The 20856-nt window shown below is 53.6% G+C and overlaps 1 protein-coding gene and 1 long non-coding RNA gene across 5 annotated transcripts in view; one reads left to right on the forward strand and one right to left on the reverse strand.

Annotated features, from left to right (window-relative positions):
• Positions 1–3936: 3936 nt before the first annotated feature.
• Positions 3937–7943, reverse strand: LOC148221231 (uncharacterized). The gene is made up of 2 exons (XR_015808407.1): positions 7890–7943; positions 3937–6950 (listed from the first exon to the last, which is right to left on the reverse strand). It is a non-coding gene; the product is annotated as an uncharacterized LOC148221231 (long non-coding RNA).
• Positions 7944–18998: 11055 nt separating this feature from the next.
• The window catches only part of SAMD11 (sterile alpha motif domain containing 11), an 86969-nt gene continuing 85111 nt past the window's right edge, over positions 18999–20856 (forward strand). For 2 of the 4 annotated variants that reach the window (XM_088178927.1, XM_088178928.1), the window contains exon 1: positions 18999–19806. In XM_088178927.1, coding sequence (XP_088035053.1) covers positions 19020–19806 — 787 coding nt within the window. In that variant the 5' untranslated portion in view covers positions 18999–19019. Of the gene's footprint in view, positions 19807–20573; positions 20622–20656; positions 20769–20856 lie in introns of those variants that run through there. The other 2 variants (XM_088178930.1, XM_088178929.1) reach the window with 2 other exon arrangements.

Genomic DNA, 20856 nt, shown 5'->3' on the forward strand with positions numbered 1-20856 from the left:
TGCTGCAGAAGATGGGAGTTTACAGCCCCTGGATGCTGCTCGGGATGTTCAGCAGGGCCCCCGTGGGTGCTGGCATCGCACAGGGACAGTTCCTGTTGTCCCCAGCAGAGATGTGACCTCCGAGATGCTGAGATGGGTCCCCTCCCTCTGCTCTGCATGGCTTCACCTGGGGCACACTGCTCTGAAATCCCTCCCTGAAGACAAAGAACAGCTCCAGTTCTGTGTCCTCAGACTGTGGAGGCTTTTCCCCAGCCTTTCTGTGCTGGCAGAGATTTGTTTCAGGAGCATCCCAGGCTGTTCAGGGCCTGCAGAGAGCATCTCTAAAACGCCCAGAGTTATTGCCTGAATACCTCAGGCTGCTGTGCCTGCCTTGTTCTGCACTCTGGGCAGGGGGGAGATCCCTCTGCTCATGCCCTGGGTGTCCTCCTGCTCTCACACAGGCCCAGCAAAGCCTGGCTTTGGGCAGAGGAGCAGCTCCAGCCCAGTGACCACAGGTGGCCCTGGCTGGGCTCTGCCCCTGCCTCGTACCTGGGACAGCTCAGCAGCAGCCACAGGAGGAGATGAAGCACTCTGGGCCCCTTCCCCTGGGGTTTGCTGTCCTCACAGTCATTTTTTTGAAGGCCTGTGTTTCCCCAGAGCTGGGATGGATGGACCCCTAAACCACACAGCCAATTACTGAGCAGAATTTATTGGGCTTTATCCCGGAGCACGTTCCGTGCTGGGGGTGGGGGTGGAGGGAAACCCATGGCAACTGGAAATGTGAGTGTGAGGATTAGAAGCCCCCATAAATATACCTGACTTTGCCATCTCTTTTAATTAAATGCAAGCCATGAAACACGGGCAGGCAGTGCCTTGGTGACAGGGTGCAGCAGAGCTCAGAGACAGCAGCAGGAGCGAGTGGGGACTGCCAGCCTGGCCTGGGGCTCAGAGCAGAGCCACCAGGGTTAAAGGGGCTGATTTAGAGCAGACCCTCCCCAGCCAGGCAGAGGGAACCCTGCACTCACTTATTAATGTTCCGTGTTTTATCTTCACGGCTTTAATTGTGAATTATCCAGCACGCTGCACTTCTCTGCTGCTCCTTCTCCCAGGGAGGTGGGAAAAGAGAAATTGCTGATGCTAACAAGGAAAAGGAGGGGGCTAGGAAGGGTCTGTCCCCTCTGAGCTTTGCCTCAGGGCTCTGCAGCTCGGATTTGTGACGCTCTTTGGGCTTTTTGCTGTGATTCACCCCTCCTGCCCCCCAAAATGATGGGCCAGAACTGAGCTGCTGTGAGCAGCAGTGCTCAGCTTCCCTCCAGGGCTGGAGTCTGGGATGAGGCACTGTGTTCATTCAGCCCTCCTGTAAAGAGTTTCCTCCTTTTCCCCCTTCCTGCCATTCAGGCATTTTCCCTTTCCCAGCTCAGTTTCTCCCCCTGTGCTCCCCCTGGACTCCTGCGTGCAGGAAATAAAGCCCGTGGTTCAGCACTATCCATCTAATATCTTCTGACTGCCTTTAATCATAGCATTTTCCATTTAATTGGGAAGGCAGGCACACTTTGCATATTAATACAGCACAGCCTGCACCTCCTGAGCACTGCAGCCGTGGCTGGGATGTGTTTCTGTGTCTCACCAGGGCTGGGATGTGTTTCTGTGTCTCACCAGGGCTGGGAACCTGCAGGGGTCCTTCAGCAGCTCTGTCAATGAAATTCAATTCAAATCGACAACCACAACCAATTCCCCCTTCCAAAAAATGCGTTTGTATGGATTGTCCCCATTTCAAGAGCTGCTCTGCAGCCAGTGCCACGGTGCCTGTGTGCTGTGTCCATGCTCTGCCTTAGATCCCAAAGGGAAAAAGATGGGGAAAAAAAAAAAATGGAGCATATTCCCCTTGTGATCCATCCATCCATCCATCCATCCATCCATCCATCCATCCATCCCTCCCTCCATCCATCCATCCATCCATGACCAATTCCTTCTTTCCTTGGCTTCATCCTGGCACCCTGAGTGAGACCAATGGGTTTTTCTGGATGTCACTGTGGCTGTCATGACTCGTTGATCAGAATTGCTTTGGGACAGGTATTTGGGCTTGATTTGGAAGAGGTGTCTGTAGCTCTTCGAGGTCCAAAAAAATGTTTTTAGGATCACACACAGCTTGAGGCACCATGGGGGTGGTTCCTGTCACCAGGAGATGATGGTGTGTCCTGTCCTCAGGGACAGCACAGCAGCTGTGTCACACAATTTTGGAAGGGGGGGGCAGTAAATGATGTTCTAGTCATAAAAATTAGTCCGATTTTTTCCATAGCTCTGAAAATACAGCTCGAAGAGAACGAAACAGAGAAAGATCTGCTGCAAGGATTTTCCTTCCTGATCTGTCACTGTTCCTGCAGTGTCAGGAGTCCTCGTCATTCCTGTTTTTCTGGTCTAGTAAGAGCTATGTCATTGCATCTCTGGCTTGACCTACAGTTCCCTGCAGACTTCATAATTACAGCCTTCTTCAAAACAGACATCACTTACCATGCCAGGAATTGTCACAGTGTGGAGAAGTAGATCAAAACCCATTAGGGAACAAGAGGTGGCCAGATTAATTTCCACCTGAAATTTCAATTAAGCTTTTCAGGGTAGAATTAGCGTGTAAGCCAAGCCTAGACATGATGACTCTGGGGTTTGAATTTTAGAATTGGTCTGGTTGGGAGAAATGGAGTTTTCTCCCGAGCCTTTGGCACTGCTGCTGACAACTGAGTGGGGCTGTGCATGGCCCTAAATATTTCAGAGGTTGAAAGCCACAAATATGTCGAGGTTCTCCTCATGTTTAATGTGTCTGATGGGTTTAAAAGCCCGAGATCCCACTGGAAAAAAGTCATGGCAGATCCTTCAGGCACTGTTGGAGCCCCAGTGCTTTCTGTGACTGTGGGCAGGGACTGTCCCTGAGGTCCCTGCTGCACACGGAGCTGATCGATGTCCCGGTCCCTGAAGGATGCAGGAGGGTGTGCTGGGGCTCCGGGGATGGATTTGTGCATTGCTGAGCCCTTTCCAGAATTTCTGGCTGATGATTTTGGAGACGTTTCCTGCAGAGGAGCCCGGGCTCAGCCGGTGCTGCTTCCCCTGCCCTCTCCGTTCTGGGGGCAGGGCTGGGAGTGAAGCTGCTCCGAGCATGGCTGGACAGACAGACAGACAGACAGACAGACCCAGCAGGGCTTGTGTCCAAACCAGCCCTGAAAGGGTCCTGCCTGCTGGAACTGCTTGGCTGCCTCTGTTTTTTTGTTATTTCTGAAGCACCAGGGCCTGGCTGGTACTGGGGGAAAGTCAGAGAAAACGTGGAGAAGTTTCTCATTCTCATGAGAAAGGAGCTTTGTAGACTTTGGTAATTTTTACATAACTCACAGTAAGACCACGAGTTACCTCCCCCAAAAGCACAAGAGGGATATTTTGAATCTTTTTTTTTTTTTTTTTAATTTAGCAGAATATCCCCAACCTCTGGCACATTTTCCCAACGTGTCCTTGCACACCGTCAATGTGTGTGTGTGTATAAAATCACATCCACGCACATTCACTGTGCACACAGATCCGTACAAACCTCGTGCATTTGTGTTTCTGTGCATTTGACACACGCTCGGGTCCCAGGGACAGCCTTGGGAGTGCCCAGAGGACACTTTCCTTGCATTTCTGTTGTGTCACCCTCGTTTCTGATCTCACTCTCACAGGCACTCCTCTCTCCCTGGCTCTCCTCAGCCTGGATCTATTTCCTTTTATTATCCTGGCAGGAGCCGAGCTTCATTAGGGGAGTGGAGTCTCTAACAAGGATGGGGAATGGCAACAACAAAAGGATGCAGCAATATAAAGTTATGTCAAAAAACCTTTACAAGAAAAACGGCTGACATTAGAAACAGGGGGCATTAAAAATTCAACAGGGTTGGGAGGGGGGGCAGGACTGGGGAGAGAGAAACAAATAAATACCCAGGCTTTAAACTAATAAATCCTTTTATTTGGGAAATGCATCAAACCCTGCATGCTATTAGAACTGGTTTTATTTCTATTACTGTTAATAACAATGATAAATACATTTTTTTCTGGGGTCTCAGTGTGGGCTATCAGCATTTTAAATACACATTTAACCAGGGAGGCAATCTTCCCCTTGTGCTGTTTCTGCTGCTGATGTTCAGTGCCTGGGAAGCTGTTTCCTCCTGCCCAAAATGGAACTGCCTAACTGAGCCAGCAGATAATTTTGGATGGATCTTTACCAGTAGCCCAAATTTAGTCAGCTCTGTAAAGTTACACCAGCCCACCCCCCTATTCTTTGGCTAATCAGATATTCTGGAATCTCGTGATCCCTGAGGCTTTTCTAGTCCAGCTCTTGTGGGAGAATCTGTTGACCCAAACACACAAAACTCCCCAAATTTAGGCTGATCTGCAGGCAGGGGATGAATCAGTTTGTGTGAGGAGCTGAGCAGGCCAGATCTCCCTGGGAGGAGGAGGAGGATGAGGATGTGGAACTTGGATTCCTGTGCTCTCCAAGCACTGGGGATTGACTTCAGCTGCTCTTTGCATCCAGCCCTGAAGATCTCAACTCGGGATTTAATTCCCTCCGGGGCTGCAGTCAGCAGAATTGGGAATTAGAATTTCCACTTCCATGCCCTGCCTCACTGGAGGGCTGCAGATGTGGGAGCAATGTCCCTGCTGCCACCACCTGAGCGAGACAAAACCACCTGAGACAGGCAGGAAAAAACTGACTGAGGGGAAGCTTTGTGTGCCCAGGAACTGAGGGGTTTCAACTCCCACTGAGATTCCTTCTGGGAGCCCCTGAGCACTGAAATTCCTGCACGTGGTTATTGCCTGCCTTGCCATGTGCAGCAGGGAGGGAAGGAAGGAAGGAAGGAAGGTGGGGCAGTGTGTTGGGATCAATGTGTTGACAGTGGCAGCCACGTCTCGTGTCTGTGTTTGCACAGCTCTGTGTGTGTGTGTGTGTGTGTGTGTGTGTGTGTGTGTGTGTGTGCAGGCTCTCTCACACAATTCTCCCCTTTAATATTATTCATCCTTATTACGTATCATTATTCTTTATTATGATTTATATGCCGTGCCATGGCTTTATTATGATTTATACCCCCATCCCCAGAAGAGCTTATGGAAGGCATCACACAGCAAAAAGACAGCAGCCCTGTTCAGGGGAAGAAGCATGGCTTTAGCAGCAGCTCTAATGCTCCTTCTCAGCCATTAAGAACCTCATTCCTGGGCTTCCACAAAAAGATTTGGGGGTAGTTGTACCAAGGCTTCAAGTCAAGCTTTTCTCCAAACTCGTGGTCTCCAATTCCATTGCTGCTGTCCTTCCTTCTCCTGCTCCTTCTAGGTCCTCATTTTCATCTTGCTTATTAAAAGAGATTAATTTCATGATTGCCCTTGAAGCAATCTTTGTTCTGTTTGGGGAGGAACTTCCTTGGTTGCTTTAGAGCAGCTTCACTCAGTGCTACCCTTAAAATCAGTCACAGCTGAGGGACATTTCCAACCTCACAACAGGAGCTTTACACCTGGGTCCTTGTGTGTAAATAACAGCGATCAAGTGCAAAATGCTTTCTGAGTTACCAGGAATGTTCCCGTGTTTGCCTGGAGGAACCTCAGCCTGGAAGTGACAGGTTTGGAGCCCAGAGGTCCCGTTTTGGTAACAGGATAACTCAGCTGGAAGAAGGAACCCGCTCTGCAGGTTAAGGGCAGAATCTCCAAAGAAAGGTAAAAGGGGCTGAAGTTTGTCCCCCCCCAAAATTCCATCCTCTGCCAGAGCCTCCTCCTCCTCCTCTCTCACTCCCGTGCTTCGAGGACTTTCCCTGGCTGCACATGGGAAGTGGCAAATCCCACAGAACAGGGATTTCCCGGAGCTGATGCCGTTCAAGGCAAGGAGGGCCAGGGTTTGTGATTATGGGAAACCCACGAGAACCATAAAAACACCCGGCCCAACCTCCCCCTCCCTCGTGGGCACGGTTTGGATGCTGGGGATGGACGCAGCCAGGGATAATCTCCACTGGGGAAATGGGTCTGAGGTGGGAAAAGCTTGTGGGAGCCTTGCTGGGGTTGGGAATGCAGCAGTGAGAGGGTGAAGTGTGGGCTGGTGTCAGGACAGCTCCGTTTGCCCTGGGCTCTGCAGTGTAGGGAGGCTCAGACCTCGGCTGGGTGTTTGCTCTGGAGCCCCCGGGATGGAGCAGAGCCAGGGAGCCAAAACCTTCCAAGCCAACCCCCTCCCCTGTGGCACAGCAAAGGAAACAAACTCTGGGCTTAGGTTTCTGTGCCGAGCTTGGGGTTTTTGATCTGGCATCCAGTTTGGGTGCCAGAAGTTTCTAAAGCTGGCCCGGAGTGATTCTGATCCTGTTTGAAACATTGGCAAAGCTCACGTGGAACCCTGCAATGCAAAAAAAAAGAGCAGAGTGTGGGACAGGGGCTGCCTCTGCTCCTCTGCACAGCCTGGGACAATCTGGGCCTGGTGGAAGAGAAATGCAAATGAGAAATAATGTCTGGGGAGTTGATCAGGGCTTGGGCAAGCACACACGGGTGCTCCCTGTCTCTGTGTGTGTGAATAAGTGTCAGAATTAGGGAGCAGCAAATATTTAATCACAATAAATAGCCACATTGTCTTCTCTTCTCCTGAGCAGCTGGTCGAGCATCCAGCTATTTCATTTATTTATTAAATATCGCTGGAGATAGTTCAGCAGCAGGGGAGTGCTGCTCTGTCTCCCAAACGATGACAGCCATCAGGCTGGAGGAATCAGTCATTTCTGGCAGGAAAAAACCCCTCTTTGGTGGGTTAATGATGCAGGGTAAATCCTGACAGTGGCCAGTGGTCTGAGCACACGAGACATGACCTGAGGGAATCATAGATTCTGGGGGGGAGCTGTTGCTGCTGCTCCTCTGTAATGGGATTGCTGCTTTATAATGGCTTCAACTTCTTCTCCTTTCCCCCCTTCATCATTATTGACCAAGGAGCACCAGTAAGGCTGGAGAATAAATAGTTCCCTGATGGTTAACAACAGGCCCTCCACCAATTGGAATTCAAGCTGTGCTCCCTGTTATATTCTTTATAATCACACTTTATTGCATGGGGCGGAAAATAAAGCTTCTCCCTCTCCATTCCCCCCCCTCCTTTCCCTCCTCGCCACCCTTGGGAAATTGGGTGCTGCCTTCTCCTGGAGCAGGTGAGAGGAGGCTCCAGGACTCAGCGGGGACAGCACCGCTCCCATCAGGAACATCAGAACATCCCCCCAGCCCTGCCCTCCCTCCCCTCCCGGCCGTGCGGGACCGTCCCGCTCGCTCCCGGCCCGGGGGGACCGCGGCGGAGGCGAGCAGAGATCCCGCTGTGTGTGTGTGTTTGGGGTGCCTGGGGACGCCTTCCCTGCATCCCCATCCCAGTCCTCATCCCTGTCCCCATCCCCTCCTTGCATCCCCATCCCTCTCCATCCTTTCCCTGTATCCCCATCCCTCCTTACATCCCCATCCCTCCCCATCGTCTCCCTGTATCTGCATCTCCATCCCTGTCCCCATTCCTCCCTGCATCCCCATCCCTGTCCCTTGTCCCTGTCCCCATCCCAGTCCCCATCCCCTCCCTGCATCCCCATCCCAGTCCCTTGTCCCTGTCCCCGTCCCCATCCCAAGTCTCCATCCCCATCCCTGTCCCCATCCCCTCCCTGCATTCCCATCTCCATCCCCAATCCCCATCCCCGGCCCCGCCCGGCCCCGCTGCCGCCCCCGCTGCCGCCACCCCCGGCGGCGCGGCCGGACGGGCCCGGCTGGCTCCGCCGCCCCCCGCCTGGGGCCGGCCCGGGGCTGGCTCCAGGCTCCCGGGGGCGGGAGGTGATGATTTTCCAGTGGGTATTTGTCAGGTCAGAGTCTGCGCCGCCCGCCGGGCTCCGCGCCGCGCTCCCCGGGTTATTTATTACCTCTCTCCCCGGCGGCAGCGCTGCGGCTCCGGGGCCGCTGCCAGCAACCCGCGGCGGCGGCGGCGGCCGGGGGGACCGGCCGGGGGGTTCCCGAGCAGCGACGGGCGGGCAGCGCTGCTCCGAGTGTGACAGGGCTGCTCGGGGTGTGACAGGGATGCTCCGAGTGTGACAGGGCTGATCCGAGTGTGACAGGGCTGCTCGGGGTGTGACAGGGCTGCTCGGGGTGTGACAGGGATGCTCCGAGTGTGACAGGGCTGATCGGGGTGTGACAGGGCTGATCTCAGTGTAACAGGGTTTCTCCGAGTGTGACAGGGCTGCTCGGGGTGTGACAGGGATGCTCCGAGTGTGACAGGGCTGATCCGAGTGTGACAGGGCTGATCCGAGTGTGACAGGGCTGCTCGGGGTGTGACAGGGATGCTCCGAGTGTGACAGGGCTGCTCGGGGTGTGACAGGGCTGCTCGGGGTGTGACAGGGATGCTCCGAGTGTGACAGGGCTGATCGGGGTGTGACAGGGCTGATCTCAGTGTAACAGGGTTTCTCCGAGTGTGACAGGGCTGCTCGGGGTGTGACAGGGATGCTCCGAGTGTGACAGGGCTGCTCGGGGTGTGACAGGGATGCTCCGAGTGTGACAGGGCTGATCTGAGTGTGACAGGGCTGCTCGGGGTGTAACAGGGCTTCTCCGAGTGTGACAGGGCTTATCGGAGTGTGACAGGGTTGATCTCAGTGTGACAGGGATCTTCCAAGCCCGACAGGGATGCTCCGGGTGTGACAGGGATGTTCTGAGTGTGACAGGGCTGATCTGAGTGTAATAGGGCTGGTCTCAGTGTGACAGTGTTGATCGGGGTGTGCCAGGGCTGCTCTGAGCCCGGCTGTGCCTCTCCTGGCCCGGCTGTGCCTCGTCCCTGTACCCCGCTGGCACCGGCCCGCGCTCCTCCCGCTGTCCCGGAGCATTCCCAGAACATTCGCGGAGCATTCCCGGCGCACTCGCTGCTCGGAAAGGGACAGGCAGCAGGGAAAAGGCTTTTCTGCTCTGTGATGTTCAGAAGCTCCTCAGCTAAGTTAGGGGAAAGGGAGTTTGGTTCATCTCTGGTCGTGATTTGGTTCGGTGCGCTCCAGCCGAGTGTCCCACAGCGATCCCTGACCCAAACGGGCTCAGCCCTTCCTCATCACGGGCTCTGTCAAGAAACGGGAAAATGCGGGATTGGAAACCTGGAGAGAGAGCAGCAGTGCCACGGCAAGGCTGGCAGAGCCTGCACTCTGTGGGCACACACAGAGACACAAACACAGAGACACAAACACAGAGAAACACACACAGACACACAAATACAGAGACACAAACACAGAGAAACACACACAGACACACAAATACAGAGACACAAACACAGAGAAACACACACAGACACACAAATACAGAGACACAAACACAGAGAAACACACACAGACACAAATACAGAGACACAAACACAGAGAAACACACACAGACACACAAATACAGAGACACAAACACACAAATACAGGGACACAAATACATACAAACACACAAATACAGGGGCACACACACAAATACAGAGACACAAACACACACAAATACACACACACACAAAACCACACAAATACACAGACACACACACACAGACTCTCTCCCTCTCACACACAAACTCAAACAAACACACACAAGCACACACACATTCACTCTCCCGGCTCTGGAGGTTGCACTGCAGAACTGTGGGGCTGGAATTCAGCTCTTGCTCGTGCCTGAGATCAGAGGGTAAAAGTGAGGCACTCGTTGGCCTGGGACAGCTCTGGGCTGGGCAGTGGGGATCAGAGCCGTGGCATCCTGCCAGCCACGCTGAAAAACGGCTCAAAATCCGCACGGCAGCACTGTTAGACGATTTACATTTATTACGTTTTTGTTGAGTCACCGTATGCAAAGTTGGATTTTTAGATAAAACTGAATGCAATCCCCAGGCTGACCTTATCTGCTGTCACCGGCTGTGTTGTGTTCCTAGGATACCTCTAATCCAAGGATTTCCTCGTGCTTTCCAGACGTTCATTAACATTTCAGCCTTATTTCAGCTCGCCTGGTTCCTTGCATGCAAATTCCTCGTGAGCCCAATCAGTTTGGCTCCCTTGGCAGTAGCCAGCGTGACCACGCTCCTCCCATGGATTTTATCCCTGGGATTGGGACTTGAGCCCACCCCAGGACATCAGGGCAAGGCCTGAATTGTCACAGGGAAATTCCCCCGTTTGTGGGGTATTTTCATGGCTTGGAGAGGGGGAGAATTCTCCTGTTTGTGGTGGGGATTCCAGGCTGAGGTTTCCTTTCTGCACCTTCTGGCCTGGTGTGTGCCTTGGGTGGAGGAGAGCTGCTCTCCCTGGTCCTCTGAGACAACTCCAGGGTCCCCACACGTGGCACACAGGCCACCCCCGTTTCTTCTGCAAGGACAAGCAATCATAATTCAGCCTCGCTCCTGACAGCCGAGCCCAGGGATTGTTTAAGGTGCCTTTCAGACCTGAAATTTCTGTGCTGCTTGCAGGGCATTACCCAGGTGAAAAAGAGTGGGAGCAGCTCTCCCATCCTGATCAGAGCTCCTTGGACACAAGGGAAAACTGGCAGCAGTGGAAATATTATTTAGTTATAGTTTGGCTGTATATTGTTCATTATTTCACTCTTGGTGTCCCCTGATTGTCTCCATGTCCAGGTTCACTCCCAAGCAGTGAAGCCATGCCCCAAAAAGCTCAGGGGTCACTCTGGGGCTGTGTCAGGACAGGTGAGGACAGGCAGGTGAGGAGGGGAGATGGGAAACGCTAAGGAGGGAGAGGTGCTCAGCAGCACTCGGGGCTGCTAATTATCCCACGCTCCTGCTGATCCTCAGGAGAGCCGGGAACTCTCGCTTTGATCCTCCTGCATTTCATCTCCTAATTGGATGGGGGCTCCAGAGGCTGCTGAGGGGTTTTGGGAGCTGAGGGAAGGAGCTGTGAATCGAGGGACAATCCCAGGGGTATTCCCAGCGCTCTGCCAAAGGAATGCCTGGGACACCGCTCACCTTCCTGTCCTGCTGAGGTACTGCTGAGATTTATTCGTGTTGTCTCTTCTTTGTCACACACATCCTGATGGTTTCCCTTTTTTACTCCAATTTCATGGGGAACGGAGCTAAATGTTTATTTCCTCCTGCTTTGAAGAGGTTGGAATTGGATTATGTTTGTGTCTCATTGCTGCAGTCCTGTATGACCATTCCAATAAATAGATTTACTGATATAGGGGCATTTCGTGGTAGCTACTGCAGCAGCAAGCCTGAAGACAGCTCCAAGAAGATCCAGGGAAAGGGAATTTAGAATCCTGAAGGCTGATAGCTCCAGAGGGAAGGAAGAGCTGTGTTCACCCAGGAATGTGGCCCAGCATCCTCAGGAGGTACAACAAGAGCAGAGTGCCTTTGTCCCCTCTAAAATGTGTTGTGAAGGTTCAAATCCTTCCCAAAGGAATCCCAAACCCAGTGTCTCAGGACGTGCTGATTTCCCAGTCCTCCACCCTGGGCCAAACGCTGGAATTTCAGCCCAGGACTGGTGGGATGGTCTGAAACTGGTTCCCAGTGCAGGCTCTGGGAGTGCCCCACACTCCTGGATGTGAGCTCTGCTCCACACAGAGCAGGAATTTCAGATATGTGTGGCTGAAAGCTCAGCAGACACATTGCTGTGCTGATCTCCATAACCAAGGACAGATTCTCTGCTGTTTTTGCAGGTGAAATTTGGGACTGGTTTTATGGGGATTTTTTTTGGAAGAAAGAAGGAGAAAGAATGGGAGGCTCAGCCCAGAATAATGTGGATACAACATCCCTAAGCAATTCCATCTTCCTGGGTTTGTACCTGAGCTTCTCAAAGTTGACACTAAAAGGGTCACGTTAATTTCATAAAGAGACAAGTGAACAGCCTAATTTGCATTACTGCATTTGAAACTCCAAATCTGATTAATATTAGGTATAAAATGACATGGGTGCACATGGGCAGTGTGTGTGTGTGTAAACACAGATCTCTCCTAACAAACACAACACATCTGTGCTGCTCTCAAGGTTAATCCAGACTGGGACCTGATTTCCATTTTAGCTGATCCAGTCCTGGGAGTTCTAACAGAAATACTGAAGGGATTGGAGCACCAGGCATTCCTGCAGTCAAATCCAGAGAATTCCCTGGTGAGTTATGCTGGGGCTGCTCTCTTGGGTATCAGCAGGAGGCAGGGGGAGAATCCTGTGCTCAATAATTCATGGATCCATAAAGATTCTTTTTGAGCAAGCAATAATTCTTTGGGAATTAAGGCTAATTAAAAGCAATACCATCCTTACAAATGCACTCAGTTACTTGGTTAGGACAATTTTATATTTGCTTCCTGTGCTGCTCCCATGTGCACCCCAGTCATTGTTTGGCTGCAGTTGTGAGTAGAGACCATACAGAGAGACAGAGACTCCTGAAAAACTGGGCTGTGATAGACTTGAGGGTCTCCTGGATATTTACAGTGCTTTAGGGTTTTTTTTTTATTCTGGGGTCAGTGCAGCTTTAACCCCTGGGCAGGGCTTTATGGCTGATGGGTGCACAGCAGGGTGAGAAGTGGCTGCTGCTTGCTGGACTTTAAAGGGACCACAGGAACTTTAAAAGATCTCTTTCCTCTGCTCCTCATCCTCAGTGTTTGGCCCCACCTTGCTGCCCAGCCTTTCCCAGGTAATCAGGAAGGAAATGTGTGTTGGAACCCGTGTCTGGACACAGCAGTTTGGGCTAAAGGAAGGTGTGTGAGAAACAAAATCCTTCTCTGCTGCAGTAAACAAAACAGTAATTTGTATTTGCCAGAGAGTTTAGATAATAATTTTAGGCATCAGCATTAAAATGACTCGTAAACAGCTTGCTCTGACATTTCTGCCTCTGTCACGTGTGCTGTTACTGCTCACAATTCCCCGGCTTTGCTCAGAGATTGAGTTATTGAGCTTGAGAGAAACAGAGCTCTGGAAAGGCACAGAAGGGGATGGAAATGCCTCAGGATTTCACAGAGATGTTTGCTCCCAGGCTGGTGAGTGAAGCACCTGAGTTTGGAGTCCCCAGGTGCTGCTGCAGCCACACAGTGAAGGAAAGCAGGCAGAGACAGAGGCTGGAATTCCTGACTCCAGATTTAGAAAAGATCCCATTTGGAAGTCTGACAACAAATAAAACTCGGGGGTAAGCAGCCTCTCTGTCCACACTGTGAAGGGCAGGGAAGCTGCTCCTCTTCTGAGAAACTCAAATCACCATGACAAGATCCAAATATACAAACTCCTATTTACATGGGGTTTTTTTTTGAAATCCCCTTTGTTTTGTTTTGGTTTTCCCTCCCTTATCTCTTATCTAAGTTTCTGTTTGATTAAAGCCCTCTGTTGCAGCGTGCTCGTGGCAGCAGGTTTATATCAAGTCGTCTGCTTTTATGGGATTGTTGGGTTTAAAAGAAAACTGAACCAAACAAAGCTGAGCCCTCGTGTGGTCCCGACCCAGGAGCTCAGAGTGGCAGGGCTGGGTGAGGACTGAGCACAAAGTTCCTGGTGTGTGTTTGAGTTCACTGCTCGTTTGTGGGGAATTTTTTGTGTGTTTTGTTCAAACATATCCAGTGTGTAGATAGGACCACGTTCTGGTCACTGTGATGCTGGAATTGCCTTCCTGAAGTCACAAATTCCATGCAATAACTGCAGGGAAAGCCCAGGACCTGCAGCGAGGATTCCCTGCACAAACCCAGCTCTGTGCTGGGAGCTCCTGTGGGATGTCCCCTCACACATCCAGTGGCAATTCAGTCACCTTTGTTTCTGGCACAGGGACACATCCAGCCCCTCGCTGCCCGGACAGAACTTGCTCAGCTGAATTCCTGCAGGGATTTTCACCCTTCTGAGGTGGAGAGGTGCTGGCTGCTAATCCCAGGGCAGCGACTCCACTGCAGCAGCTTCTAGAAAGGAGGAGAATCAGAGCAGAGACACTCGGTGATTTAAAGACTTCAGGAGATGTTGGCTCTAATTAACGTGTTGGGAGCTGGGAGCCAGCTCAGGGAGCACTTTCAGCACCTCCTCAATTGGTCAAGACAGGTTCTGCTGAGTCCTTAATTTGATCTTCCTCGTGTGGATTAAAAGCACTCGCACCTTGATTACTCCACACTCTTCTTGCACATCCCTTCCAAAGGATTCCTGAAAAAGTCTCATCTGTCTCACCCAAAAAAGCAGCTCTGTGCACTCATCTTTGTGTTCACCTGTGAATTACAGGAGTCACCCATGGCTGATATTTTTATGGCCCTGTTTGATGCCAGGAGGGCACTCCTCACCTTATCTGCTTTTCTATGGTCACTCATTTCTCCTGGTTGTAACCTGGCCGTAGATTCCAGCCAGACACACATTCCTGGACAGGCATTTCTTCTGTGTGTCCGTTTTTTGTTGGCTGTAGGAGGGAAGGCAGGCAGGAAGTGGTGTTGGGACACAGCCAGGCTTAATGAATCCAGTGTGAGCATCAGTTCAGCTCCTCCTGATGCACTGAGGTTTTCTTAGCAGTGGGCAGAGAGGAATAAATGTTTTAGGGGAAAAAAAGGGAAATCTGGTGGATGCCAAACAACGCTGATCTCTTCCACACCAGTTACAAATTAGCAATAAACAACCTCTAAGGAGAGAGAACAGACAAGGGAGAAGGATGCATTTTTAATTGCAGTGTGCACAAAGAGTGGTTGATGCAGAGGGGAGCACAGGGAGCTGCTCAGCAACTGGAACTGCAAAGGAGGCAGCTCTTGCCTTAGGAAAGGGCCAGAGAAATGTTATTTCTTTGATACTAAAGGTTTATTCCATTGGTGATTTCTATCAGGGATTTTTTTGCACCACGGAGGCGTCACTTGAGTGTAATTGAACTTGTTTTCCAAAATCTCTGCAGAGAAGGGCAACCTCTTGCTGTGTTATGGGGACTGGACACTGAAGAGGGAAGTCACTAAAAGTTTCTCATTGGTTTTAATGGGAATAGATTTGTGCCCTTATTGTTTAGGAGAAAGAAGTGGCTGGTTTAGAATTGGAGTCCTTGCCTCCCAAATAAAAGTTCCTTCACTCCTTCCCAACAGACATTTAATTCCTCCAGGACTTTTTTTTTTTTTTTGAGTTCTGCTCTACCCAGACTGGTTATAGAGCTGCACAGGGTGCTGGCAGGAAGAGGCATTTTATGAACGTGGTTGGGTAAGGAGAGAATTTCTCCAACCACTTGTCCCAGGCTGTTCTGGGGGCAGCCAGAACCCCTTTATGAGGGATTTGGGCTCGCAGATTCCAGCCCTGGCTGCTGTGTGAGCCCACAGCACCGTGACACCTTCCCACAAAGGCAGGGAAAGCTCCGAGTTCCAGGTGCTCCATTCCCACCCCAACCAAAGGCAGGGCTCTGGAGCAGCAGGATTAAGAAGGGAACAGCCCAGCAGCTCCTGGAAAAGCATTTTTTCAGAGGCAAAGCCCTTCCCAGTATCCTCCTTCCCAACCTCCCTCCCCTGCACATCCACCTGGGCCCTCCCTGAGTGCTGGGCTGTCAGGATATCTCTGCTAATGAAGCAGTCTGGCCTGAGGCTGCTCTTACTGCAATCCCCAGCCCCGAGCCTGGCTCTGGCTGCTCACAGGGAGCACAGAGCTGGGCTGCACCCGGCAAGGAGGACAGGAAAAAAAACCTGGAATCCTGGCTGTGCCACAGCCCCGGTGTCCCCGAGACTCTGGGAGAGGCTGAGGGATGGCTCTGGGGGCTCAGGAGGGGCTGGTGGAGCTCTTTGCTCTCCTCCCCTGTCCTTTGGAAAGGGCAATGACTTGGGAGAGGATTGGTTTATGGGTGGAATCTGTTTATGGATGGAATCCGTGCTGGATTGGTTTGTGGATGGATCCAGGAGCTCCGGGTGGGATCTGTGCTGGATCCTGCAGGGACAGGAGCTCTGGATCCCTTTCTGGGCTCAGGTTGCTCATCTGACAGGTAGCTGGGTTTCTCTCTCCTCCCAGCCTCAACCTGTCTTTCCTGTATCTGCAATGAGGTTTTAAAACAGCTCAAAGGACCTTTGATCTCAGTTAGAACCTAACTTAGTTAGAGGTTTACTGAAGCACATGTAAATAAATTACATTTAGGAAGTTTTCCCTTCTTTTATTGGTTGAATAGTGGAGGAATATCCAGGATAAGTAATTTGTCCCTGAAACTGGTGTTAGGATGTGGAGGAAAATCTTTCTCTCTTAAGTTTAAGAGCTGTGCTTGAAGCATTATCTCCACTTAGGAAACACTTTCTGGCTCAGGTAACTCTTCGTGGTTGTTGACACATTTGACCTGAGAGAAAGGTTTTGTTTCAATCCAGGGTGATGGATCCCAGAGGTGGGGAACTGAATGTTGAAAAATGATCACTATTTACTGTGTTTGCTGTGCTAGTGCCTCTGTGAGCAAATGAAGAATCATGCTTTCACTTTGCCAGCGCCCTGGAAACACAACAAAAATCCACAGAGATCCCTCCCCCAGCCTGGGAAAGCTGCTCCAATTGCTCCTGTGCAGCTTGCAGGGCGTACCTGGCTCCCCTCTAACCACATGTGCATGGATTTGCGTGGTGCTCTCTGATCTGCTCTCCAGTGGTGAATCTGTTTACACTAATCCCAAAAGCTCTGCTATTAGAGAGGCTGGATCTGAACAACTCCAGGCTCTGCTGCTCAACTCAGCCAGCCAAGGCAGAGCTCTTGTTCTTCATTACAGGCAGGACTCGTTGGTGACTCCAGGGCTTGCTGGGATCAGTCTCAATCTGTTAAACCTCCAAACCTCCCCGAGTTCTGCCAGAACATCCTCCCTGTGTCAGGAAGGTTCCTGCGGGATCCACTCCTGTCCTGCTCTCCTGTGACCTCTCCTGGAGGAAACACGGAGCCTTCCTCAGGAGAAGGCTGGGGCCAAGCTGTGCCTGCACTTGGAGGTGGAGCTGCCATTAGGAACGGAGGTGGAAGAGCAAGAACCCCGATGGATGTAGAAGAAGGAAGCTTTGAGGAAAAAAAATCCCCACTCTCTCATAAAAACTGAAAAGAAATCAGGCCCAGGAAGCCAAGTTCCAAAGATGGAGCCAAGGGAAGTCTGAAGAAGATCCCGAGGTTCTCAAGAGCCCGCTGCAGTTGGATGTGCCAGGAATGAAAGTTTCTGGGAGCTAAGAGTGACCCCTCTCCCCACACAGCCCCTCACCTGCCCCCATCCAGAACCCTCTGACTGCCACAGAAATGTCTGTGTCTCCCGCAGCCTCTTCCAAGCATTTTCCTTGGATCATTAGGTGATAATAGAAAGTGATTTTTCCCCTGTCATCTTGAGCAATCAGAAGCATTAAGAATAAGAGCCTAAGCCTGAAAGCCTAAATGAGAGGGTTTGATGGGTCTGTGGATCTGCCTCCTTCATTAGAGCCAGAAGCAAAGACAGATCCCAGAGCTGGAGTTCCTTGAGCAGAAAATGGCAAGGAACAAGGATCGTGGTCAGGTAGCATCAGGAGAAAACGGAGAAGTGGCAGAGGCAGTTATTGCTCAGAAATGACCCTGCCAGCTCTGCCAGTGGCTGCTGTCACACAGCAAAGCCATTTCTCGCTGGCTGGCAGGCAAGGCCAACCTGCCCCCACCTCACCCTGCAAGAAGTCAAGTCAGGGGACACAGCTTGGGACAAAGCTGGGAACTTTGTGCTGTTCTGGGAGCTCTGAGGCAGAACTCCCACAGAACCCTCACTGTTCTGCCACCTGCTAAAGACTCGTGGGCCACATTTCTTGTCCCGTGTTTAGGGGGATAATTTATTTTTGTTTCCCTCCTGGGTAGGATTCTTCCTGCCCAGTCGATCCCACTTTAGCATCCAAAGGCAGGGAACTCCTTCTTGTTGAGGTGACACATCCCTGAATCCACACAACTTCATTTTGGGCTGCCCTGTCCTCTCGGGGCAGTTCCTCATGGACCTCGTGTCTGCCACAGCTTGTGATGGAAAACAAATTCACTCTGTGTGTCCTAAGCTTTGCTCCATCCATCCATCCATCCATCCATCCATCCATCCATCCATCCATCCATCCATCCATCCATCCATCCATCCATCCATCCATCCATCCCTCCCTCCCTTATCCATCCCTCCATCCCCACATGGAAAAGGGAATCCTGGAGCCGGGTCCCAGCCGCCAAGGACAGCGAGCATCCTGCACGGGGGTGCAGAGGGGTGGGCATGAGCGGTGCTGGGCCGTGTCCCCGCGGGGCCGGGGCAGTCCCGGGTGGCCCCGGGTCCCTCCCGGGCTGGCAGCAGCCGGCGCTGGCCCCGCCGTCCGTCGCTCACCCCCTCGCCGCCGCCGGCGCGGCGCTTCCCAGCGCCTCCGCTGTTTAAATGGGCCAAGTTAGAGAAGCGGCGGCGGCGGCGGCGGCGGCGGAGGGAAATCTTGTTTGCTCGGAGTCTCCGAACTGTGCGGTGACTTCTGAGCACCGATCAATCCGTGTCTGTCCCGGCCCGGGGGGCCCAGCCCAGCCCGGCGCGGCGCTCGGGGGCAGCGGCGCGGCGAGCGCAGAGCTGGCGGGGATGGCACTGTAGATGTCCGTGTGTCTGTGCGTGTGTAGATGCGTTCGTATTTATAGACAGAGATATTTATACACAGAGGGATAAGCAGCGTAACACCGCGCTTCTTAAAATTTCCCGCAGGAGTGGGGATTAAAACCCAACTGGCGGGGATCAGAAAGGCTTCGGTGGGAGCGGGGCGAGTCTGCAGCGCGCAGGTGAAGGTGGGCGGCCCCGGGGAAAGTTCGCCGCCGCCGCCCGGGTGTCTGGAGCCCCGCGGGCAGAGCCGGCACCGGCCGGGGCTCCGTCCTCCCGGCGGGCGCCGGCGGGGCGGGGAGGGGTCGCGGAGCGGCGGCGGGGGCGCAGCGTTTAATTTTAATTATTGCATATAAATAAATAAACCAGGTGTCAGTTTAAAGGAAGCGGGGGGTGGGGAGGGCAGGGTGAAAGGGGGCTGGCTGGCTGGGCGGCGGGGAACCCTCCAGCCTGGCGAGAAGGTGGGTTGATCTAAGGGAATCAATAAGCTTTTTTTTTTTTTTTTTTTTTTTTTTTTTTTTTTTTTCCTCCTTAAACCAAAATAATGTCTACGGCAGCAGAGACCTCTCCGAGATGTCAGGTATTAGTCCGGAGGGGCAGATCTGCGAGCCACACAGCAGCTCCCGGGTCTACGGTACATTAGGCTCTCCGTGGGAGAGGGATCCCAGACAGCTCTGCTGGGGAGCCAGCCCAGGAGATTTGTTAGCGGGCTGCTCCGGGGGATACCAGCCACCTCCGGCACCCGAGCGCCAAAGGTGCTTGTGCTGCTGCTGCTGCTGCTGCTGGCGCATTTCATCCAAACTCCAGCCAGAGCGAGGGCAAGTTGAACCGGAGACATTGGAGCCGCTGTGCTTTGGAGAGACGAGGGCGCACGGGGAGCGCGGCGGCACCATGCCTGCTATCAAGAAGGAGCGACTTGACAGGGAAGAGATGGCCCTGGCAGCTTTTAACCAGCCCATGGAAACCTTACCTGACTACCTCGCGCCTCTGGCCGCCGCTGCCATTCCGGTGGTCACCCCGCACCCGCCGGCTTACGACCAGATCTTTGCCCACCGCGCGTACCTGGGCTTCCACGAGCCCCACCACCCCCACCCGCACCACCCCCACCACCTCCCCGAGGACCTGATGCTGGAGAGGTTTTCCTCCATCCCGGATTTCCAGCCCTTCTTTGACAACGGAGAGCCTTGCATCGAGGTGGAGTGCGGGGAGAACAAGGCGCTGCTCTACATCAATAAGTTGTGCCAAGGGAGCAAAGGACCCTCTATCCGGTACCGGGGAGAGTGGCTCACCCCCAACGAGTTCCAGTTTGTCAGCGGCAGAGAGACGGCCAAGGACTGGAAGCGCAGCATCAGGCACAAAGGTAAAGGCAGCGCTCGCCGTGTGCGGGGTCCCCGCGCCGCCCCGCTCCTCCTCAGCATCCTCCCTCTCGCCCCCGTGCTCGGGGAGAGCCGAGCCCCCTTCCCTGCGGCCGTGCCCCCTCCCCGCGCACCCCCGGCCCCTCTCTGTCGGATCCCCACGCTCCGGTACCGCCGAACTTTTCCGAGCCGTTTGGGAACGGTTGGGGGTTTTTTTTGGTTTTTTTTTTGGTTTTTTTTTTTTTTTTTTGTGGGGGGAGGGTTTTTAGGAAGGGGATGAGGGGGGGATTTGGGAGGCTCCTCTCCGCTGGAGAGAAGTTTGATGCGGCGCGGGCGGAGAGCTGAACAGCGGGCGGGGTGCGGGTCCCGGGGGATGCTCGGGGTGCGGACCCGGGGGCTCGGGGGGGGTGTTCGGGGTGCGGACCCCGGAGGATGCTCGGGGGGTGCTGGGGTTGCTCGCCCGCCCCTGAGCCGCCGCTGGCGGTGGCGGTGGCGGAGCCGGCGCCGCGGGGAGCGGCAGCGGGGCCCGGCCAGGCACCGGCGGGGCGGCGGGCGGGGCGGAGGGGGTGTTCCCCTCGCAGCTGGGTGGTGCGGGACCTCCGCGGCGCCGGCGGCTGCTGACGGGCGCCTGCCCTGCCTCCCTCCCCTCCCCGCCCGAGCCGGCGCCGCAGTCGCGGCTCCGCGGAGGAGCTGCTGCTGCGGGCGGCAGGTGGAGAGCGGGGCCGGGGAGGGGGGAGAGCGGCGGGGGCGGGCAGGCACGGCCCGGAATGAGCTGAGAGCTGGAAGGTGTCAGCCCTGGGGGCTGAGGAGCGATTAGGAGGTGACTGACACCTCGCCTGGGTTATTGATCGCCACAGAGCGGGGGCAGCGCTTCGGGGCCGCGTTAATTATCGCTGCCTCGCGCGTCGCGCCCGTTCCTTTCATGCCCGGGCTCCTGCTGCCTTCGGGAAGCCTCAGTTGCTCTGGGGTGAGTCAGGAGGAGCGGCGGGAGCTGCCCCGGGGCCGTGCCCGCTGCGGGGGCAGCGCGGGCGCTGCGGGAGCGGCTCCCCGGGACT

This window comes from Sturnus vulgaris, chromosome 25 (genome assembly GCF_052056855.1).
Source record: "Sturnus vulgaris isolate bStuVul1 chromosome 25, bStuVul1.hap1, whole genome shotgun sequence".
Taxonomy (NCBI): domain Eukaryota; kingdom Metazoa; phylum Chordata; class Aves; order Passeriformes; family Sturnidae; genus Sturnus; species Sturnus vulgaris.